The 21,184-nt window shown below is 41.5% G+C and overlaps 1 protein-coding gene across 1 annotated transcript; it reads right to left on the bottom strand.

Moving 5' to 3' along the window:
- Positions 1–8,265: 8,265 nt before the first annotated feature.
- On the bottom strand, positions 8,266–9,881 carry ppp1r3g (protein phosphatase 1 regulatory subunit 3G). The gene has a single exon (XM_004915302.4). The coding sequence runs from the start codon at positions 9,399–9,401 to the stop codon at positions 8,319–8,321; it is 1,083 nt and encodes a 360-aa protein (XP_004915359.2). The 5' UTR covers positions 9,402–9,881; the 3' UTR covers positions 8,266–8,318.
- Positions 9,882–21,184: the final 11,303 nt, after the last annotated feature.

The raw sequence follows: 21,184 nt of genomic DNA, 5'->3' as shown, positions 1-21,184 counted from the left end.
AAATTATGAAGACCTCTTATCAACAAAAAACCCAGATCCCGAGCATTCTGGATAACAAGTCCCATACTTGTACTACTGTACTGTAGTGGTAGCCAGCTTCCCTCTTGTATAGACTCCAGTTTCTTTCCAATGCCTTGCATGTTGTGCGATTAAGTAATATGCAAGGTACTGTAGGAACTGCAGCCTTGTCTGATTCCTGCTACATTTTCTCTATACTCAGGCAGTGAACAGTAAAACAAAGGGCAGATAGATACTGCTTATATAGCAATTATACTCGCAAATAATTTTAAAACATTTTTTTCTTTATTTGGTCGACATCCCCTTTAATATTCATATTCTATATTCAGGCTTAATTTAATGTCCAGGTATTCAGGTACAGGTATCCAGAATTCTCAAGACCTGGAGTTTTCTAGATAAGGGATCTTTATGTAATTTGCATCATCATTACAAGTCTGCTAAACCCAATGGGACTGTTTTGCCTCCATTAAGGATTAATTATATCTTAGTTGGGATCAAGTACAAGGTACTGTTTTATTATTACAGAGAAAAAGGAAATATGTTTTATAAATTTGAATTATTTGCTTATAATAGAGTCTATGGGAGATGGGCTTCCCCTAATTTGGAGCTTTCTGCATAATGGATCCCATACCTGTTTTTTAAAAGTCTAACAAGGTTTTACAGCTTCCTAAAGCTGGGAGGACAACTAGAAGCAGTTTGTAAGGGATTGAAGGTACCAAAGGCTAGCACTGTACACTGAGTGAATACAAGGTCTGCTATGGCGTTCACTCATATGTATTTTAAAGAAAAAATAAAAAAAACATTTTACCCACAAATCACAGGAACAGTACCTTTAGAAGTTATACTGAGCTCTGTTATGTTAAATACAGATATAAGTATCAAATAAAGTACTGTAAAAATGCCAAGCATGCATGGAAAAATTTAAAAGCTTTTATAATGTTTTATTTTTCAACAGTGAACATTTTCACTTACAGTTAATCTTCTAGAATAAGAATAAAGTGCCATTATGACTGGAAGCTCTGCCAGCTTTCTCTGGTCCCCAAATTTTCTGACAGATATGAATGCAATCATTTTTGTACTCAAAAGACTAAGACTTCATGGTTATACATGAAATTTATCTAATTCAGAATATTGCTAAGATCATATTATTCTCATAGACAGTTATCTTGTGCTTTAAAAGCAGAAGACACAAAATCTCCCACCACCATTTTAATGTGGGAAAGAATATAAGTCGTTACGAGTTGTTCACCTTCCAAACACTTATTTTCAATGCCCTTGTTTTCAGACAGTACCCCAGAAATAATGTTTTTCAATTGTTACAAATCTTCGGTTGAGAGAAACAGGTGGCGCAAGAGGCGACTTTGGGCTAGTTTGGAAAGTAACCAGGCTTTATTTGATGCATTAATTGATACATTTCTTATCTTTAGTCCCACTGAGTATAATCACCATAGTCAGCAGTGTTATAATTGAAAGAATAATTGATAGAATAGTTGCTACAGTTCCACAGATGCTGCTGAGAAATGAATCAACTAATGTAGCAAATTGTAATAGTTCAGAGGCTGCACACCCTAAAACCCCAGAGAGAAATTAAAACTTGTGTTTTAGAAAATGATCAGAAACAAAAATAAAATGAAAAAGTCTTGATCTCTAGCATATTATCTGTAAACAACAGAACTGAAAAGTGTTAGGAAGGTGAACCCCTTTAAAGCGGCAACATAAGCTAATTCATCAGTGCAAACATATTAACATATCAAATTAAACAAAACAATATATATGAAATTATATAAAGTGCAACAAATAGCAAAAATGTTCACAATTTAAAATAAGTCCTTCAGGTAGCCATTCACCTGTATCGCATCCAACTGATTGGCCTTGGGCCAAAGAGATTAATGGAAAACACCCCAAATAGCAGGTACTGCAAGAAAAAAAAAGAGGCTATGGTAATGGCCGACATACTGCATTAGCAGATTCAGTTTTCAAGCCTTAGAATAGCCTGGGCAGCATATATGTACCAAAAATATAATGAAACTAACTATCAGCATGTGTATGACCAGCCATAGCCCCAGTATCATCTATTTATACTAAAATACAAAGTTTAACTTTGGCTCCTATGGGGTCCACTGAACCCAGCAAGCAGGCAGAAGTTTTTGAAACCTCAGAATTAGCTTTATGGTGGCCAGGACTACACACTTTAGCAAATGCATACCTTTATAAATTCCAGCTTGTGGGAATTCAGCCATTAAAATAAAAAACAAATGCACAAAATTGTATTTTCCTTTCAATTATTACATATGAATAGTAAAAGATACTATTTGCATATGCTGTATAGCAGTGATCCCCAACATGTTGCCCACCACCCCCTCTGATGTTGTTCCCAGTGGCCTCAAAGTAGGTGCCCATTTTTAAATTTCCGGCTTGAAGGCAAGTTTTGGAAGCAGAGAGACACAGTTTTACTCCAAGCAGAGCCTTCTACAGACTATCAGTCCACATGGGGCAACCAAACAGCCAATCACAGTCCCTATTTGGCATCACGAGAGAACTTTTTTCATGCTTGTGTGACCCCTGCTCTATAGCAACCTTCTCTCGCCAACTCATGCAACCCCCTTGGCTGACACCTGATCCATGAGCTTCTGGCTGCTGGAGTTATAGATGGGCTGAAACTTAAAGTAGACAGACACAAGAGGTATGTAGCCCCACCACCATCTTTGTACCCTAGGCATGTGCTTTTTCTGCCTAAACCTAGTTCCAGCCCAGAACCATATAATCATTATGATATGGGCCCCTTAGAAATTAATTTGGCTTTTCAACTCTGGTATTATTGAACCTGTACTGAAAGACTAAAATAGAGAAGCAGACCAACTGATGACTTGAATTACTGTAGGCATAGTCCCATAACTCAAGCCAACAATGCCTTGGCTTGGAGGTGAAAAGGCAGAGATTTCCTAGAGGTCAAATGCCTTTGTGCCATATGCCTAAAACTGCAAACTGTCTGTAACCTTTATAAAACCTAGTGGGTAAATGGATATTTCCATTAGAGAATGCAAAAATAAATAAATAGCAGTAGAATAGTTACCTTGAGCGAGTAACAACACAGACACATGCCAACCATTACCAACTAGCTTTCCTCCTACCAGTGAGCTTGAAAATACAATAAACTTCTAAATATAGCTTTTTGTGCAAAGTTTAAAGTCAGATAAGCTTAGGAGCAAATATGTGAGAGTCAGAGAGATGTCATTGAGCAAAAGCATGGTACAGGTCACTTGTAACAGTTGGACAATTAATAATGTTATGAAACCAGATATCTAAAACCAAACAAAGGCAGCCCACACACTATCCAGCCTTAAGGTATTCAAATAATTGCCCGAAATGCTAAAAGGATGAATATCATGCAAAGTGGCCATAATGCACTATGTGCCCACTGACACCTCCAAGTGGTTGGGCAATATGGTAGAAATCGTCCTAACTACCAAGCCAAATCATGTATGGCTAGCATACTGCAGCCCCATGTAATTTGCTACAGGTGCAGAGGAATATATTTATGAGGTGCTCTAGTTCCTCTTTGACAAGCAAACCAGACACATTGTTTGCAGCCCTTGCTTCAATTTGTGTGTGTATGCCAGCTTATTTAATTTTAATCTTCTACAGCTTAAAGGGAATGTTCACCTATTTAAAAGTTTAAGAAAATAAATAGATTTAGCCACTTTAATACAATGCACAATTTTGATTCCTTTGATTAACAATGCAGTGTTTCCAATATTTCCACCTGGAAATGAATCACTAAATAGACCTCTCTCTCAGTCAGACAGTGATCAGCTACTTTGTGCAGATCATTGATCCTATTGGCTGACACGATTCAGCCAATAGTATCAGGCATATGTAAATGAAGGCTGCATATGTGGTACAGATCAATGCATTTCCTTCCTCTATTCTTTTGTGTGTGACCCCTGGCTTTATCAGATATCTTTCCAGGAAGGTATATTGAAAATGATGCATTTGTAAATGGAGCCGAATTTTGTTAAACTTTTACAAAGGTGAACATTATCTGTATGTTTTTTGCTAAAAGTCATACTGTGCCACAGACTTGACTGTGTTATATATGCTATATATAATATATTATATATATATGTTGCTCTGCAATAACCCAACATAAAATTAGAACTCAGCTTTCAAGACGCACATGCCTTTAATTAGCCAAGTGCCACCACCTTTGAATAATAACACAGTACTGAATGGCTGGCTGCTCCAAAGCTAGAGGAAACAAAAAAAACTACCTATGCATGCCAGTATTTGCACACAAGAAAACTGCGAAACCAAAAAGCTAAGTCAGGTATTTCTTATTGAATTAATAAAGTTAGACTTCAGGAAAACCCCAATGACCTGCACAACAATCAGCTCTGCAATAAAGAAATCCAACTTGCTGCCCCACAGCTGCTAAACTACAATTCTTTGAACAACTCTGAACTTTACAGAAAATGCAGGGATGACATAATAACACTGGGTAGGCTTTGGAGCAAGAGTATTTATATGCCCCTATTTAAAGAAGAAGAAAATGTATATTCACTGGGGGTGCCTAAGATTTAGCACTCCCATGACAGTGCAAACTATTTCTAAATCCTTTTATGTTTCTATATTATCAACCAAGTGGATCCTAAAAGTGAGCCTCTTCAAACCTGCATCTATGATCATTTTTCTCCTGACACGGTTTCACTTTGTACCTAAGGGTTCGTCCTCATGGGTGTTTTGCCCTGCATTTCCCTTCAGTGGAGTGCAGAATTAAACACAATTCAGTCTTTCAAATGTGTTGTACATAAACAGGCGCATGTAAGTGCTGAACGCAGGTAGAATGCAGCATGTTCCACAGCAGGGAAATTAAAGGTGAAACACCCATGAGAAAAAGCCCTAAAGCAGAAAGGGAGTACTCATCATCGCTTTTGAAATATCATTATCTGCAATTAATATTTGCATAGTTAAATAATTATGCCAATAATACATTGACATTGAAATTAAATGGATAAGGCACCAAATAACACGAGACAGTGCATTTTTTGGCATTGGCTGAACAATGCAATTAACTTTCAATGGGTGTAGATTGCAATGCAGAAGCAGTGGTAACTTCTATACATGGATTAAATATACTTTTTAAGATGGCACCAGCAATTCTCACAATTGCACCATTACGTGGAACATGGTACCTCATCATTAGTGCTGCCCTGCGCCATTACATTTATGTTATTAGGCTAATTTAATGATACAGTGCATCATGATGTTACTGATACTCACAATGGAGTATGGAAAGTTAAAACAAAATGCTGGCTGAAATCACGTGAATCTGTTTGTGTTTATGAACTGGCATAATTACGCCACTGAGGATTTTTAAAAGCACCATGTGTGGCATCACAAAGGCATCATAACAGAACAGAAATCAACAGATAGCCTAAAATGTAAATAAGATAATCACAAGTGAATAGCAAACAGACAAGGAATGACACTGGATTCTGACCCTGAGCATGCCAGCATTGTAAAAGCTGCTCCTACCAAACATTCATGGTGGTTCAGTAGGAAAAACTAGTGCTTTGCACAGATTATGTCAGTCAACTCCAAGATTTAGGAAGATTAAATTCTGGCATTTTTAAGGTTATAATCCATGTTATTACAATCACGTTGATGAAACAGAATTACCTCGTATGTGCAATTGGAGCATTTACATCCTTTTGGACAGAAACTCCTAGCTGAAAACTGAAGAAATATTTATCTTATAGTTCCAAGAAATAATTGTGTCCTGTTTAGGGTTTCCAGCATGTCATTTTAAATTGAGCACACACAAAATTCACATTCAACATCACTAGATGGCAAGTAAATGGGTAAAAAAATGTAAGTGCATTAACCCATGTCAAACAGCTGCTGCAATAGCATGGAGACTCAACATTCTCTATGACCGCCACTCATTGTAACCTCCAGTTCTGCCCCTCTGGCGAGTGATGTGAACTCACCCATTCATTGCTGATTTATGGTGTCTCAGAAAGAAAAAAGGATGCGCAGGGCAACAACATGTCAGAAGGCTAGCAATCACTGTCCAGAGGTCTGGTATACAGCAGCATTATTACATGCATGGCTAAAGTTGAGGGCTTTAGGTGACCTTTAATTTAGATGCATTACTGCGACCATAAGGGTGAAGACACACAGGGCAATTAGTCGCCGTGACTTCTACGACTTTTCGGAAAAGTAGGGCGACAATACGCGCAACTAATTTGCCTGTGCGATTAATCACAGTGACTTACTTAGCTAAAAGTCACGGCGGACTAATCGCCACGTGTGTCTTCGCCCTAATAAATGCAGGTTAGATGAGTGGCTTGTGGATTGTGTGTGTGCATGGATTTAATCTGATCAACCCCACCACTAGGGGCTAAACTACACTAGAGATATTGATCCATTTCGTGGGTCAGACTTTATAAGTGACACCAAACAACAGCATGAGATTTGTGGGATTCTACAAAATCTGATTTCCCCTGCTGTAATGAAAGTCAGATCAGAGTCGGATGATGTGTTTTTTGTTTTCTGCATCTACATCAGAAAAAAATGTCTTTCAAACACCATCAGATATTATTTTGATGGATGCAGACTGTTAGGCATTTCACACTGGATGGCAAAGTCATAATGTAGTTTACACATTAGATCAATCCCATTATATTTTAATCTGTGCAACTAGATCTATCTTGTATGATGCAATCTGTCCATCCTACAAAATCCTCCATTCAGTTTAGTGCTTATGTGCAGTGCAATTAAAGGTTTAGTAACATACATAATATGAAATCATTACATATTCAAAGTGTGCTCCAAGAACATAATAAATTAATGACCCCCAGTTTTTTCTATACTCTTGATATTATTCTGATAAACTATTAAAATTACCACACATGGTTCATTTTTCTGCTAGTTCACACCAAATATGTGTCATAGCCAATCTTCACAGATTATTCTCAGAAAATAACCTGGCATTTTGCCTTAAAAGGGTGATTCACTTTTAAATTAACTTTTAGTATGAGTATGTTACAGAAAGGCCAATGCTAGGCAACTTTTCAATTGGTCTGCATTATTTATTTGTTATAGGTTTTGAACTAACTGATTTCTTATTCCAACTCTTTGCAGCAACAAAAAAACTATTGCTCTGTGAGGCTACAATTTTAGGGTTATTGTTACTTTTTGTAACTTTCTTTTCTAGTCAGGCCCTCACCTATTCATATATCAGTCTCTCATCCAAACCACTCCTTGGTTACTAGGGTACCTTGGACCACAGCAACTAAACTGCTGAAACTCCAGATTGAGAGCCCCTGAACTAAACTAAAATAATAAACAAATAAGGACCAATGGCAAATTGTCGAAAAATATTACTCTCTACATCAGGGATCCCCAACCTTTCTTACACATTAATCACAGTCGAATGTAAAAAGACTTGGAGAGCAACACAAGCATCATAAAAGTTCATGGAGGTGCCAAATAAGGGCTAAGATTGGCCATTAGGTAGCCTCTATGCACACTATCAGCTTACAGGGGGCTTTATTTGGTATTAAATCTTGTTTTTATTCAACCAGAACTTGCCCCCAAGTCAGGAAATCAAAAATAACTACCTGGTTTGGGAGCACTGAGAGCAACATCCAAGGGGTTGGTGAGCCACACGTTGCCCCCGAGCCACTGGTTGGGGATCACTGCTCTACATAATACTAAAAGTTAACTCAAAGGTGAACAACCTATTTTGGTAGGCGTAGAGGAACTCTGACTACATGGCAGAATACAAGAACCACGAATGGGGTAATAATAAAATCATGTGTGTGTATATATCATTTCTATGTATGTTATTAATACTAATGCAAAGTCCGGTATGAGCCCATCCTCAATTTCAACAGAAATGTTTCCTCACATGCTCCCATATTATTGAAACTACATCTGTCCAGAATTGATGCTAAATATCATATTGATACCAGTGTACAAAAGGCAGAAAGGGGTGAGCAGTGCAATCAGTGTAACATTTTTGTATGAAATATTTCTGACAAATGTTGCAGTGGCAGACTGCTAGTGAAATACACATTGTGTCACCCCCCTCAAGCATTGTGACATAATTCAGAGAAATTTCTAATAGTTCTATGCAAGAAAAGCCATTGCACCCCTGTGAAATCAAGGGGTAATGTTTCTCCACACACCAGTAATTTCCTGTGCAAAGAGGTCAATTGGCTACAAATGACCAAGCAAAAAGCAATAGAACCAGGTGTTTATTTCCCAACAGGAGTTATCCCAACAGGTGGTTTCTACCAATGCTGGTAAGTGCAGCTCTCCTCTTGCTCCATGTCGGACGCCTGGAAGTGAGGGACTTGCTCCTGCTGGCAGTACACACAGTAGTTGAGCCCCTGATTGTTGTCCCATAACTCCTGGCCGTTACCCACACTGCAGCATATGGCAAACTGGACACGGGCTGTAGCTGGGGGGTAGCAGAGGGTGAATAGGAAGCGCTGTGGCCCAGGGGCAGGGGCCGAGGCGGCAGTAGCGGGACAGTCCAGGTGCGAGAGCCAGTCGTTGAAGGAATACCTGACTTTAACTTGCGCTGCGCCCTCCGACTCCCTGACCAGCGCACAGCCGCGCACCCCCCACTGGGTGTCGGACGCTTGCTCCAGGCACACCCCCTGCGCCTCCACTTTAGCACAGAGCTCCTGGGGCACTGGGCTGTCAGACTCCTCCGTGTTCAGACTGAGCTCGGCTCTTTGGAGGGATACAGTAGGGGGGTAACTCTGTAACCGGGCGAGCACAGAAGGGGGCACCAGAGGTTCTTCGGACGGGAGGAAGTGTTTAACGCTTGCAAGGCACAGCCCCAGAGTGTCGGCGAACTGGACCTTCTTTTTCAGTTTGCAGCAGCACAAGAGGCCACCGTCCTCCTCTGCCCCCGCCACCCCCAGCCTGTGGCACTGCTGTACGGGCAAGGAGAGCGCCCTCCGGCGAAGGGAACCTTCCGCGGCTGTGGGTTCGCTCCCACGTATATCTGTGTCCGTGTATTCCTGAGGGAATAGATGTCCCTGCTCACACTGGTACGCCCCATGCTCGCCTTCCCGCGTCAGACGCAGCTCGCACATACGCTCTCGCAGCTCCTGTACATCGACCCGCTGCGCCGGATGCATTTGCCCCTCTAGTAAGTGCGCTGCGCTATCCAGTGGCGCTATTAGCGGGCTGTCGCAGCGCTCATACAGTTCTGGGACATAGTGTCCCTCCGAGGGGCTCTCCGAGTACCAGCCCTCACTCATGCTCTCTGCCTCCGTGGAGTGATCGAGACGCTCCCCCGGGTGAAAGTGATAGAGCGCAGGGTGCAGGTCCTGCCGTTGGTGGGGTGCGGGGCGCTCCATTACAACTCTACTCCCCTCCAAACTGCTGGGCGTTTGTATGGCTACGGCCAGATTTGTCAGTCGCGGCTCGTTATCGGGCGATTCTTGTCCAGTCCGGGCATATGGCCGTGCACATAGCGCCTCTTTAATACACTTGGCGCAATCTTTCCTGCTCTATTCCGGCAGGTACTCCACAGGGTTTAGATCTCTCCGCACACAAGTGCCTCTGCCCCTGAACTACCCAGTGAGCACTCTCTGTGTGGGCACAGCCGCATCTTTTCTCCATACGCACTTTTCTGCGACGTTCACTTCCCCAGATTCGCTTCCTGTTTGTGGGCACTTCTGATAATATATGTGCCCCGTGTCCGTGTATCACCTTCCCTCCCGTTATATTGAGCAGAAACCTAAACACTGGGTATTATAATCCCAAACTTTGCGCTTCAGTTCCCCGGAGCAACAGGCAGAAAAATCTATCCGACCCGCCCACCTTACGCGCCTCCCTCCCAGGTTTAGTTGGCCTAGTCTGAAACTTTGTTTTTCCCCATGCAACGCTGCTAGCTACGTGCTGAACTGTAACCTGTCAGGATTTCTCATACCTGTCCCTACTCTGTATATTGTGCATATATATATATATATATTTTTTTTTTTTTTTGAATCACCTACAATGGCACCTAGGGCCTGGGCCTTCATATTTCCCCTCTGCTGAAAAAAAATATCTTGATGGACTACAAGTCCAAACCAAAGTGCTTATAATAATTATTATGTATTGTTTACCTGTAATGGGACTAGGTGTTTATGCTGAAAGTATATCCATAGTACTATCATGGAGGGATTACAGGTATTGCACTTAAAAAGTTGCTTGACCTCCTATATATATATATATATATATATATATATATATATATATATATATAATCATATATTGATGTCTTTGAAAAGAGAATACTGCAAACATATTTATTGTTTTGTTTATTTTTCCTTTACAGTTTTCCCTATTACTCCTTTTTTCTTTACTTATTCCCCCCCATTCCCCTTTACTTATCTTTATTTTTGTTTTCATGCAACCTAAAAAAAAATAAAAACTGGCTGCTTATATTTTCTTATAACCCACTTTTGTAACTGTATTTTTCTACATTACACTGAGATAAATAAAAAGAAAACTAAAACAAGGCAACTGTCTTGACTTCCACTCACAGGCTTCATGATCCTTCTGTTAGGATTAAACATCAGATCCCCAGTCCCAAACATGTAAGGGCTCATTTACATCCACAAGCCCAGTAGGCAACTTGCACTTTTTCCCACACTCAGTTGCGCATAAAACCACTTTCATTAAAATGTACTCCTTGGGGCCCATTTACTTACTCACGAACCGGCCAAATGCGTCCGATTGCGTTTTTTTCGTAATGATCGGTATTTGGCGATTTTTTCGGAAAATTATCGCGACTTTTTCGTTGCCATCCGAATGTTGCGCAAAATCTGGCGATTTTTTCGTAGCATTAAAACTTGCGCAAAAAGATTTTTTTCATAGCGTTCAGATTCATTCAAGCTTCAGTATGGTGACTTTTCTTGGGCCAGGTTGGAGCTGCAGGGTGCCATTGAGTCCTATGGGAGGCTTCCAAAATCATGCTAAGTCTGAAAGTTTCGGCCGCCGCTTACGAGCGCTCAATATGAAAAATTCCCGACAAGATACGAGCGAATCGTAATGGCTACGAAAAACTCGCGTTTTTTCGCGAAAATCGTATTGGTAACGAAAAAGTCGCGACAATTTCCGAAAAGTCGTAAAGGCGCCGAAAAAATCGCAAAAAATACGAAAAAGTCGCAAAATATTCGTTTTCCAATCGGAATTTTTCCAATTCGGATTCAAATTTGCGTCTTAGTAAATCAGCCCCCTTGTGTTTCCGTATAGTTGTGCCTACCATCACCTCTGTATGAATGCAGAGCATTTGCCACAAAGACATCCTACTACCGGTCCCCTGACTTGTGCTTTAGCATATTATTGTAGTTTACTTGGCATGAGTAAGAGCGTGCTTGGGGAAAGAGGTACTTACAGAAGATGCAAAAATATTTTCCAGGAGTACCAACTTGCATCAATGTGCAAAACTAGCCCAGACTCACATAGATTCTTCTACCCACCATAACCCGTTCACCAGCACTAACAATCCAGTCACCTACTCACTTTCATTTACACCATTTTTACACCTCGTTCAAACCACCTTCTCTGTCCAAAATGTGGACATTGCTATCTTCAATGGTGTGTCCCTTGTATTTTAGGTGTAGAAGATAGCGGAGTCTTGCCCCATAGAGTTCACCCTCCTATGCTGAGACATTTGCTTAGTGAGCAGTTGCTTTGTCCCCCCAGTGTCTAGGTATGAGCACTTCTTAGCATTCCTGCTGGCACTTGACAAAGCAGCTGACACTTTCAGTTGCAATTGTTCCACTTCCTTATAGTTGAACATAAAGAATAAACTGGAGGTATACCTGATGTTCCTGCTGAACACAGTTACAGCTTCTCCTGTCTCAGTAGTTTATACAAATCTTAAAGAAGACATATTTGGATAAATGGGAAAAACCTTAATTTTTTTAGGCAATTATAGTTATAGTTACATAGTTACATAGGGTTGAAAAAAGACCAGTGTCCATCAAGTTCAACCCATCCAAGTAAACCCAGCACACTTAACCCACACCTACCAATCTATACACTCACATACATACACTATATATACAACCACTAGTACTAACTGTAGATATTAGTATCACAATAGCCTTGGATATTCTGATTGATCAAGAACTCATCCAGGCCCCTCTTAAAGGCATTAACAGAATCTGCCATTACCACATCACTAGGAAGGGCATTCCCCAACCTCACTGCCCTCACTGTGAAAAACCACCTACGCTGCTTCAAATGGAAGCTCCTTTCCTCTAATCTAAAGGGGTGACCTCTGGTGCGCTGATTGTTTTTATGGGAAAAAAGAACATCCCCCAACTGCCTATAATCCCCTCTAATGTACTTGTACAGAGTAATCATGTCCCCTCGCAAGCGCCTCTTTTCCAGAGAGAACAACCCCAACCTCGACAGTCTCACCTCATAGTTTAAATCTTCCATCCCCTTAACCAGTTTAGTTGCACGTCTCTGCACTTTCTCCAGCTCATTAATATCCTTCTTAAGGACTGGAGCCCAAAACTGCACTGCATACTCAAGGTGAGGCCTTACCAGGGACCTATAAAGGGGCAAAATTATGTTCTCATCCCTTGAGTCAATGCCCTTTTTTATACAAGACAGCACTTTATTTGCTTTAGTAGCCACAGAATGACACTGCCTGGCATTAGACAACTTGTTATCAACAAAAACCCCTAGATCCTTCTCCATTAAGGAAACCCCCAACACACTCCCATTCAGTAGATAGTTTGCGTTTATATTATTTCTACCAAAGTGCATAACTTTGCACTTATCAACATTGAACCTCATTTTCCAGTTTGCTGCCCAGTTATCTAATTTTGTCAAATCGCTCTGCAAAGCGGCAGCATCCTGCATGGAACTTATAGTTTTGCACAATTTAGTGTCATCAGCAAAAATAGAAACAGTACTGTCTATGCCCACCTCCAGGTCATTAATAAACAAGTTAAAAAGCAAAGGCCCAAGGACTGACCCCTGCGGTACTCCACTAACCACACTGGTCCAATTAGAAAATGTTCCATTTACAACCACTCTTTGTACTCTATCCTTCAGCCAGTTCTCTATCCAATTACAAATATTATGTTCTAGGCCAATATTCCTTAATTTGATCATTAACCTTCTGTGAGGTACTGTATCAAACGCTTTAGCAAAGTCCAAGTAGATGACATCAACTGCCATTCCAGCATCAAGGTTCCTGCTCACCTCCTCATAAAAGTGACTAAATTAGTCTGGCAAGATCTGTTACGCATAAAGCCATGCTGGCACAAACTAATAGTATTGTGAACTGCAATGTATTCAAGTACCCTATGCCTTATTACCCCTTCCAAAAGTTTTCCTACTACTGATGTCAGACTAACAGGCCTATAGTTTTCAGGCTGAGAACGGGATCCCTTTTTAAATAACGGCACCACATTAGCAATCCGCCAGTCTCTTGGCACCATGCCAGACCTCAATGAATCCTGAAAAATTAAAGTCAGACTTAAAGCCATGTAATAAAGACATTACCAATGAAAACGTCGAATCTCTTTGGGTAGAAATTTCTGTAGGGCTGAAGGTCACAAAGAAAATGATCATTGGTGTATGCTATAAACCACCCCGTATAGATGAAGGGGATGAGGCCCAACTATTGTTGCAAATGGAGGAGGCTTCAAAACTAGGTCAAGTTGTTGTTATGGGGGACTTTAATTATCCGGACATTGACTGGAGTAATGGGGTGGCTAAGTCAGAAAAAGCTAGTAGGTTTGTAAATATGCTAAATGACAACTTTTTATTTCAGGCAGTTCAAGAACCCACTAGGAATGACGCTATTTTGGACCTGGTAATATCTAATAATAATGAACTCATCTCTAACATTTGTGTGGGTGAGCATTTGGGGAACAGTGATCACAACATGGTCTCCTTTGAGATAATGCTGCAGAGACAGCTCTATAAGGGAGTAACTAATACGCTCAATTTTAGACGTGCAGACTTTGCCAGTATAAGGGCATCTCTGCAATCCCTCCACCCTTTTTAATCTCTCTGTCCCTCCTAAAAAGTGTATAACCATTTAAATTCGCAGCCCAGTCGCATTTATCATCCCACCAGGTCTCAGTGATACCTATTAAATCATAATTTTCAATACATGCAATAGCTTGCAGCTCCCCTAATTTACCCGACAAGCTACGCGCATTAGCCAGCATGCAGCGGAGATTTTTACTTCTCCCTCTGATGTTTACATTAGCTAATAATATAAGGTGCTGGTTTCACTTTGTGCTAAAAATGAATCCTATCTGTAACAATGGCCCCTTTATTGGAGCTCCCTATAGATCCTATCAGTTCTCTGTGTTTAAAATGAGGGGTGGGCGTGTCCTAACAGTCCCAGCCAGAAGCACAGTCGAAGGTGGAGAGCCAATCACAGCCCTGCATTCACACAAGTAAACACAGGCTTCAGTTCCCTATCAGGTCAGCCTAGCTGCTGATTGGTTCCTATCTTATAGTGCAGTGTGCTGAGTGCCGCTGGCACCCCTGCAAAACCAGCGAATTCAGCCAGCAGGAAGTGGAACAGGTGGGCGGGACTAGTGGGATTTTGGTGGAATTTCTCAATAAATCAGTCTGAAACACAACTTTTTAAAGCACAATCCTTCTATATCTAGAGGAGTATAATTCACTGGTACATTAATAATTTTTATAGGATATGTCTCCTTTACTAGTGGTGCCATCAAACATAGAACAAGGATTCCCAGGGCCCCTTGGTCCTCTCCTGCTACCAATCTTCCTGATATTATTATAATATCAGTTAGATCAGGTAGCTATACAGCTCCTAGGTTTTTGCCACAGAATACATTTTGTGTCTAGGAGTAACTTCTGTGCAGTAACAGGACCTACCTAGTCCTAGCACCCTATACACTGGGTCCCTGGCTAGCAAGGTACTGCCAGAGGATCTAACCTCCTAACTTCTTGTTTGAGCCTCAGCTGTTCATCTAACTTCCTCAGTGTCTCACCTCTTACAGGGAACTCCATAAATCTGGCCTACTAGCAGCTAAGCATATTATTTAACTTACCTTGGCATTTCTCTGCAGTAACAGCTATCAGGCTCTCTAGCATCATCCACTCTTATCTTCTTTACATTGGTCAAAGAAGAAGCGGCCCACTTTTAAAGAGTACTTTGGGAAATCCCCTCCTAAGTGCCACAGAGAATAACCTGTTTTGATACCTCCTTAATGGAATTCCCTGTATAACAACACCATTTAGTGACAACATATAACAATAACAACTAATAAACAAAAAGGGTATCCCTTTCTACCCCTTACAATCTGAAACATCTGCACTAATTAAGGGGATGGAATTTAAAAAAGCCCACTAGTTGTCTCAATTAGTTGCCAAATAAGAGGGAAAACCTACAAGCCTGTTAACCCGAATTGGGTATTGCTGAAACACTTGCAGTGTCTTAGCCCTTAGCTCGCAATCACACATTTCCTTTTAAGCAGGTGACATGTTCATGGTTGCTGATTGGCTTCTATTGGTAAGTAGACCTGGTCTAGTCACCACTTGTGACTTTTTCTACTATTTACTAAGTTACATAGGGTTGAAAAAAGACCAGAGTCCATCAAGTTCAACCCATCCAAGTAAACCCAGCACACATACTTATACTTATCAATCTATACACTCACATACATAAACTATATATACAACCACTAATACTAACTGTAGATATTAGTATCACGATAGCCTTGGATATTCTGCTTGTTCAAAAACTTATCCAGGCCCCTCTTATAGGCATTAACAGAATCTGCCATTACCACATCTCTAGGAAGGGCATTCCACAACCTCACTGCCCTCACCGTGAAAAACCACCTACGCTGCTTCAAATGGAAGCTCCATTCCTCTAATCTAAAGGGGTGACCTCTGGTGCGTTGATTGTTTTTATAGGAAAAAAGAACATCCCCCATCTGCCTATAATCCCCTCTAATGTACTTGTACAGAGTAATCATGTCCCCTCACAAGCGCCTCTTTTCCAGAGTAAATAACCCCAACTTTGACAGTCTCACCTCATAGTTTAACTCTTCCATCCCCTTTACCAGTTTAGTTGCACGTCTCTGCACTCTCTCCAGCTCATTAATATCCTTCTTAAGGACTGGAGCCCAAAACTGCACTGCATACTCAGGGTGAGGCCTTACCAGGGACCTATAAAGAGGCAAAATGATGTTCTCACCCCCTGAGTCAATGCCCTTTTTTATACAAGGCAGCACTTTATTTGCTTTAGTAGCCACAGAATGACACTGCCTGGAATTAGACAACTTGTTATCTACAAAAACCCCTAGATCCTTCTCCATTAAGGAAACCCCCAACAAACAACCATTCAGTAGATAGTTTGCCATTATATTATTTCTACCAAAATGCATAACTTTGCACTTGTCCACATTGTCATTTCTATAATGGAATTAATAAAAACTCCAACCTTTCATTTGAGTTCACCTTCCATATCTATGTAACACTATGGGGCTGATTTACTAATCCACGAATTCGAATCCGAATGGGAAAAATTTGCATTGGAAACGAACATTTTGCGACTTTTTCGTATTTTTTTCGATTTTTTTTTCGTCGCTGTTACTACTTTTTCGTAAATTGTCACGACTTTTTCGTAGCCGTTACGACTTGCGCGAAAAGTCTTTTTCGTGTTGAGCACTCGTAAACGGCTGGCAAAACTTTCAGACTTTGCATTACTTTGGAAGCCTCCCATAGGACTCAATGGCACTCTGCAGCTCCAACCTGGCCCGAGAAAAGTCACGATACTGAAGCTTGAATGAATCCGAAACTTTCATACTCGGCGCGAAGGCTACGAAAAAGTCGCGTCAATTTGCGCAAGTCGTAACGCTACGAAAAAGTCACGACAATTTACGAAACAGTTGTAACGGCTACGAAAAAGTCGCAACAATTTACGAAAAAAATCGCAAAATACCGATCATTACGAAAAAAATGCATTCGGACGCCTTCGGACCGTTCGTGGATTAGTAAATCAGCCCCTATCTCTGCTGGCAACCAAACAGGCCCGGATTTGTGGAAAGGCCACAAGGCCTAGGACAGCAGAATTTTAGGGCATGCCACCCTGCTACATCCAAATTTGGTCTAAAGTAATGGGGAATGCACAGGAGATTTCCCACGCTAATCCCCAGTGCTCCAGACCAGAACCCACCCCCTGCTCATGTACTCACATTTGACGTCTGGAAGGGGGCAGGGGGGAAGATGAGAACCGCAGGCCTAGGGGTACCTCCGGTTGAGATCCAGTTCTGCAACCAAAGCTGAAGACATGGCGACAGTTTTTCAGGACTTAGTGGTAATGCTTTAACAACTTATTTATTAGTGCTCCAACATGGCAAACTACATACAGACATTTGCTAGTAGGAAGTATATCTAACCATAGAGAACAAGCAGAAAGTCATAACACATTGTAGCTGAGCTAACATTTAGGCATGCAGCTTCCTCTAGTGGTACACAACTCTCCTCCCCCCTAGCTAACGTAATCATCCATCCACTTTGGAGGCACCCTGTTGCATTGTGGCCTTTCATAACCAGAAGACTGACCACAAGAGACATCTTGGGAGGAGTTATCACAGTTCTCTATAAGAGCAGAGTCATTCTCTGGTTGAATACTGGTTTCATTGGCTCCTTGGCTGCATGGGGTAGCCACTTCATCTGGGAGAGAATCACTAGGAACCACCTTGGGACAACACATGCTCTCCATTAAGGTGCTGTTACTTGGCCGAACATGCCTCCGCAACTGATCAACATGACAGTGCCAATCTTGCCATTGTCTGATACAATAACATCTGGTATTCCGTGTGTTGCAAACAGCTGATGTAGGGTTGAAATTGTCACAGCTGATGTCTGAGATGACACTGGGATGACCTCTAACCATTTTAAGAATGTGTCACTACCACTACAAGAAAGTTCTTCCCCTGGAATGGTCCAGCAAAATCAATATGAAGTCTAGACCAAGGCTTTTTTGTAATCTCCCAAGGAAACACTGGAGCTGCAGGGAGGCTGTGAGAGTTCTGGCAAGTGACACACATATGTACGGCCTCTTCTATGTCTGTGTCAATTCTGGGCCACCAGACATAACTCCTGGTGGGCTTCATGTAGCAAATCTAGGACAATTTTGCATCCTCTTTGAGGAATGACTACTCTGCTTCCCCATAATAAACACCCTTTATCTGCAGATAATTCATGTTGACAGCTTGAATATGGTCTGAACTCGTCAGACAACTTTTCATTTGGCCATCCCCTCCACACCCAGTTGAGAAAACGAGAATGTATTGGATCCTTTGCAGTCATATGAGCAATCTCAGTAGCTTCCAGTGGAGAATCAGAGAGGGATTCCAGCATAAGTACTTCAAGTAAAGGGGTAGTGAGCAGTCTGGGATCTGTAAAGGCAAGCGACTCAAAGCATCAGCATTTAAGATTGATTTTCTAGGTTTATAAAGAAGAGTGCAATCATAAGCACTTTGCATGATACTCCATCTGAGCATTCGAGGTGACATAACATTAGGAGTAGGACTATCTTTTGAGAGCAAACCCAGTAATGGTTTATGATCAGTGTGGATTTCAAATGTATGTCCATAAAGGCATTGTCCTAGAGCAGTGCTGTCCAACTTCTGCGGTGCCGAGGGACGGAATTTCTCTAGCATACGTGGTGGAGGGCCGCTAATGGAAGCCAGTTTTGACCACTCCCCTTTTTAAACCACACCCACTTCAAACCACACCCATTTTATCACAATGGTGGTAGTGCAGCAAAAACCCAAATGCTTAGTCCTCACTGCGCGGATATCAACCATTATTCATATATGAAAGAATTATATTATGTCATAAGACACACCCTTAAATCCATATTCCCTCCTCCCCTGTGGATAGCACAGCAACCCCCAGCACATAATGGCACACACAGGCAGCACTCTGCCTGCCCTATGCTGCCTGTAAGTGCTATATTCTGCCTGCCCTATTCTGCCTGTGTGTGAGCCATACTCTGCCTGCCCTACCATGCCTGTGTGTGCCATACTCTACCTGCCCTATGCTGCCTGTGTGTGCCATACTCTGCCTGCCCTACCATGCCTGTGCGCCATACTCTGCCTGTCCTACCCTGCCTGTGTGTGCCATACTCTACCTGCCCTACCTGTGTGTGCCATACCCTCCCTGCCCTATGCTGCCTATGTGTGCCATACACACAGGCAGCATAGGCCAGGCAGTACATACAATGAGGTGTGAACAGGAGAACAATGTGGGTGATTACAGCCTGAGCCTGAGGTGTGAACACTGCAGGGGGTGAACAATGCAGAGATTAAAAGGTGTGAACAACACAGGGGATTACATATTTAAACAATACAGGGGGATTACAGCCTGAATCTGAGGTGAGAACCATGCAGGGGAGCAGTTAATCTTAGTACTGATACCATTTAAAGTTTATACAAAGCATCTAAGCCATCAAAGCAGCCAGACAGGTGGGGGGCCACACAGAGGGGGGACAGCACTGTCCTAGAGTAATAAGCAACTGGTGCCTCTTTGCCATTTGAGAGAATGTGGCTAAGAACAGCGCCAACACCATAAGGAGATCTGTAGTAAGTATTAATGGCCGATCTTCATCATAATGGACAAGAAGAGCTCTGAATGTTTAGGAGTCCAATTCCATGGGACCCCTTTGTCAAGCAAGCGATGAAGAGGCTTTGCCACTGTTGCCTTGTGAGCAAGGTAGATGTGGTAGAAATTGAGCAACCCAAGGAATGCTTGAAGTTTTTGTTTAGATTTTGGTTCAGGTGCATCATGGATAGCTTTCACTTTACTTTCTGTAGGAGGAATGCCTGAAGCATCTATACAGTACCCCAAGAAGTTTACGTTGGTGGCTCCAATCTCACACTTCGTTTTTTAAACAAATGCCTGAAGAATCAAATTAGATGGACTGGATAACAGTTGATTCACAGTAGGCACAGGATATGGATGCTGTTTAAGAGCTTTATTTAATGTGCATTTATAGTCTCCACAGAGTCTCACATCACTATTAGGCTTAAAGGAACAGTAACATCTAAACATTAAAGTGTTTTAAAGTTTTGCTCTGCAAAAAACTGGTGTTTTTACTACAGAAAAGCTAATATATAAATAAGCTGCTGTGTAGCCATGGGGGCAGTCATTCAAGCTGGAAAAGGCACAGGTTACATAGCAGATAACTAGTAGATAAGCCCCATGCCCCCATGGCTACACAGCAGCTTACTTATATAAACTATAGTAGTCTTTTTGTGGCAAACACACCAGTTGTAGCAATGCAGGGCAACAGTACATTATATTGTTATTACTTGTATACACTTTCATTTTTTGGTGTTACTGTTCCTTTAAGAACTGGCACAATCAGTGCTGCCCATTGTGTGAGTGTCACTGGCTCAAAGACCCCTTGTGCTATGAGACGTTCAAGTTCAGCTTCAATTCAGTTCAGCTCCTGAGTCAATCTCCATTTCAGCCCGATGGCCATGTATAAAAACATTTGCAGTATGAGTTTACAAGGCCCTTACTATTGACATGTTGGATATGATACAGCTGGTTGACTTATTTTTTGGTAAATTTTTTTGTGAAAACTTTGCATAATCACTTTGCTTTTCCTGATTAACCCTTGCTTTGCAAACACATATTACATGGCCTTTCTTCTTGCAGTAATGACAGATAGCATTCTTAAAAGGGCATGCAGAGCGTTTATGCTGACCACCACATCCAATACATGGTGTAAATGGTGATGCAATTGTTGCAAAATGGTCTTTTGGTTTGTTGTTTTGAAAATTAATGTCATCTCCCTGTTTGGAGGTTATGGTGTGCACACTGGTTGTTCTATGATGAATTTCCTTTGTGTGTAAAAGTGCAGTTTCTGCAGCCAAGGCCTTCTCCTGTGCAGCTGCAAGTGTCAGGTTAGGCTCAGCGAGAAGGCCTCATTCTGAATACCACAGACTAATCGATCTCTCAGCATATCATTTAGCAACTCTCCAAACTGGCAATGCTCTGCTATGTGCTGTAATTCTGCAATAAAGGTAGAAATTGTTTTATCTGCTCTTTGGTTTCTTTTGTGGAAGTGAAATCTCTGTATAATGACAGATGGTGTTGGAGAAAAATGTGCCTTTAA

Source organism: Xenopus tropicalis, chromosome 6 (genome assembly GCF_000004195.4).
Source record: "Xenopus tropicalis strain Nigerian chromosome 6, UCB_Xtro_10.0, whole genome shotgun sequence".
In the NCBI taxonomy this organism is placed as follows: domain Eukaryota; kingdom Metazoa; phylum Chordata; class Amphibia; order Anura; family Pipidae; genus Xenopus; species Xenopus tropicalis.
Note: the sequence above shows the minus strand (reverse complement) of the source record. Positions and strands in the feature narration are given on the sequence as shown.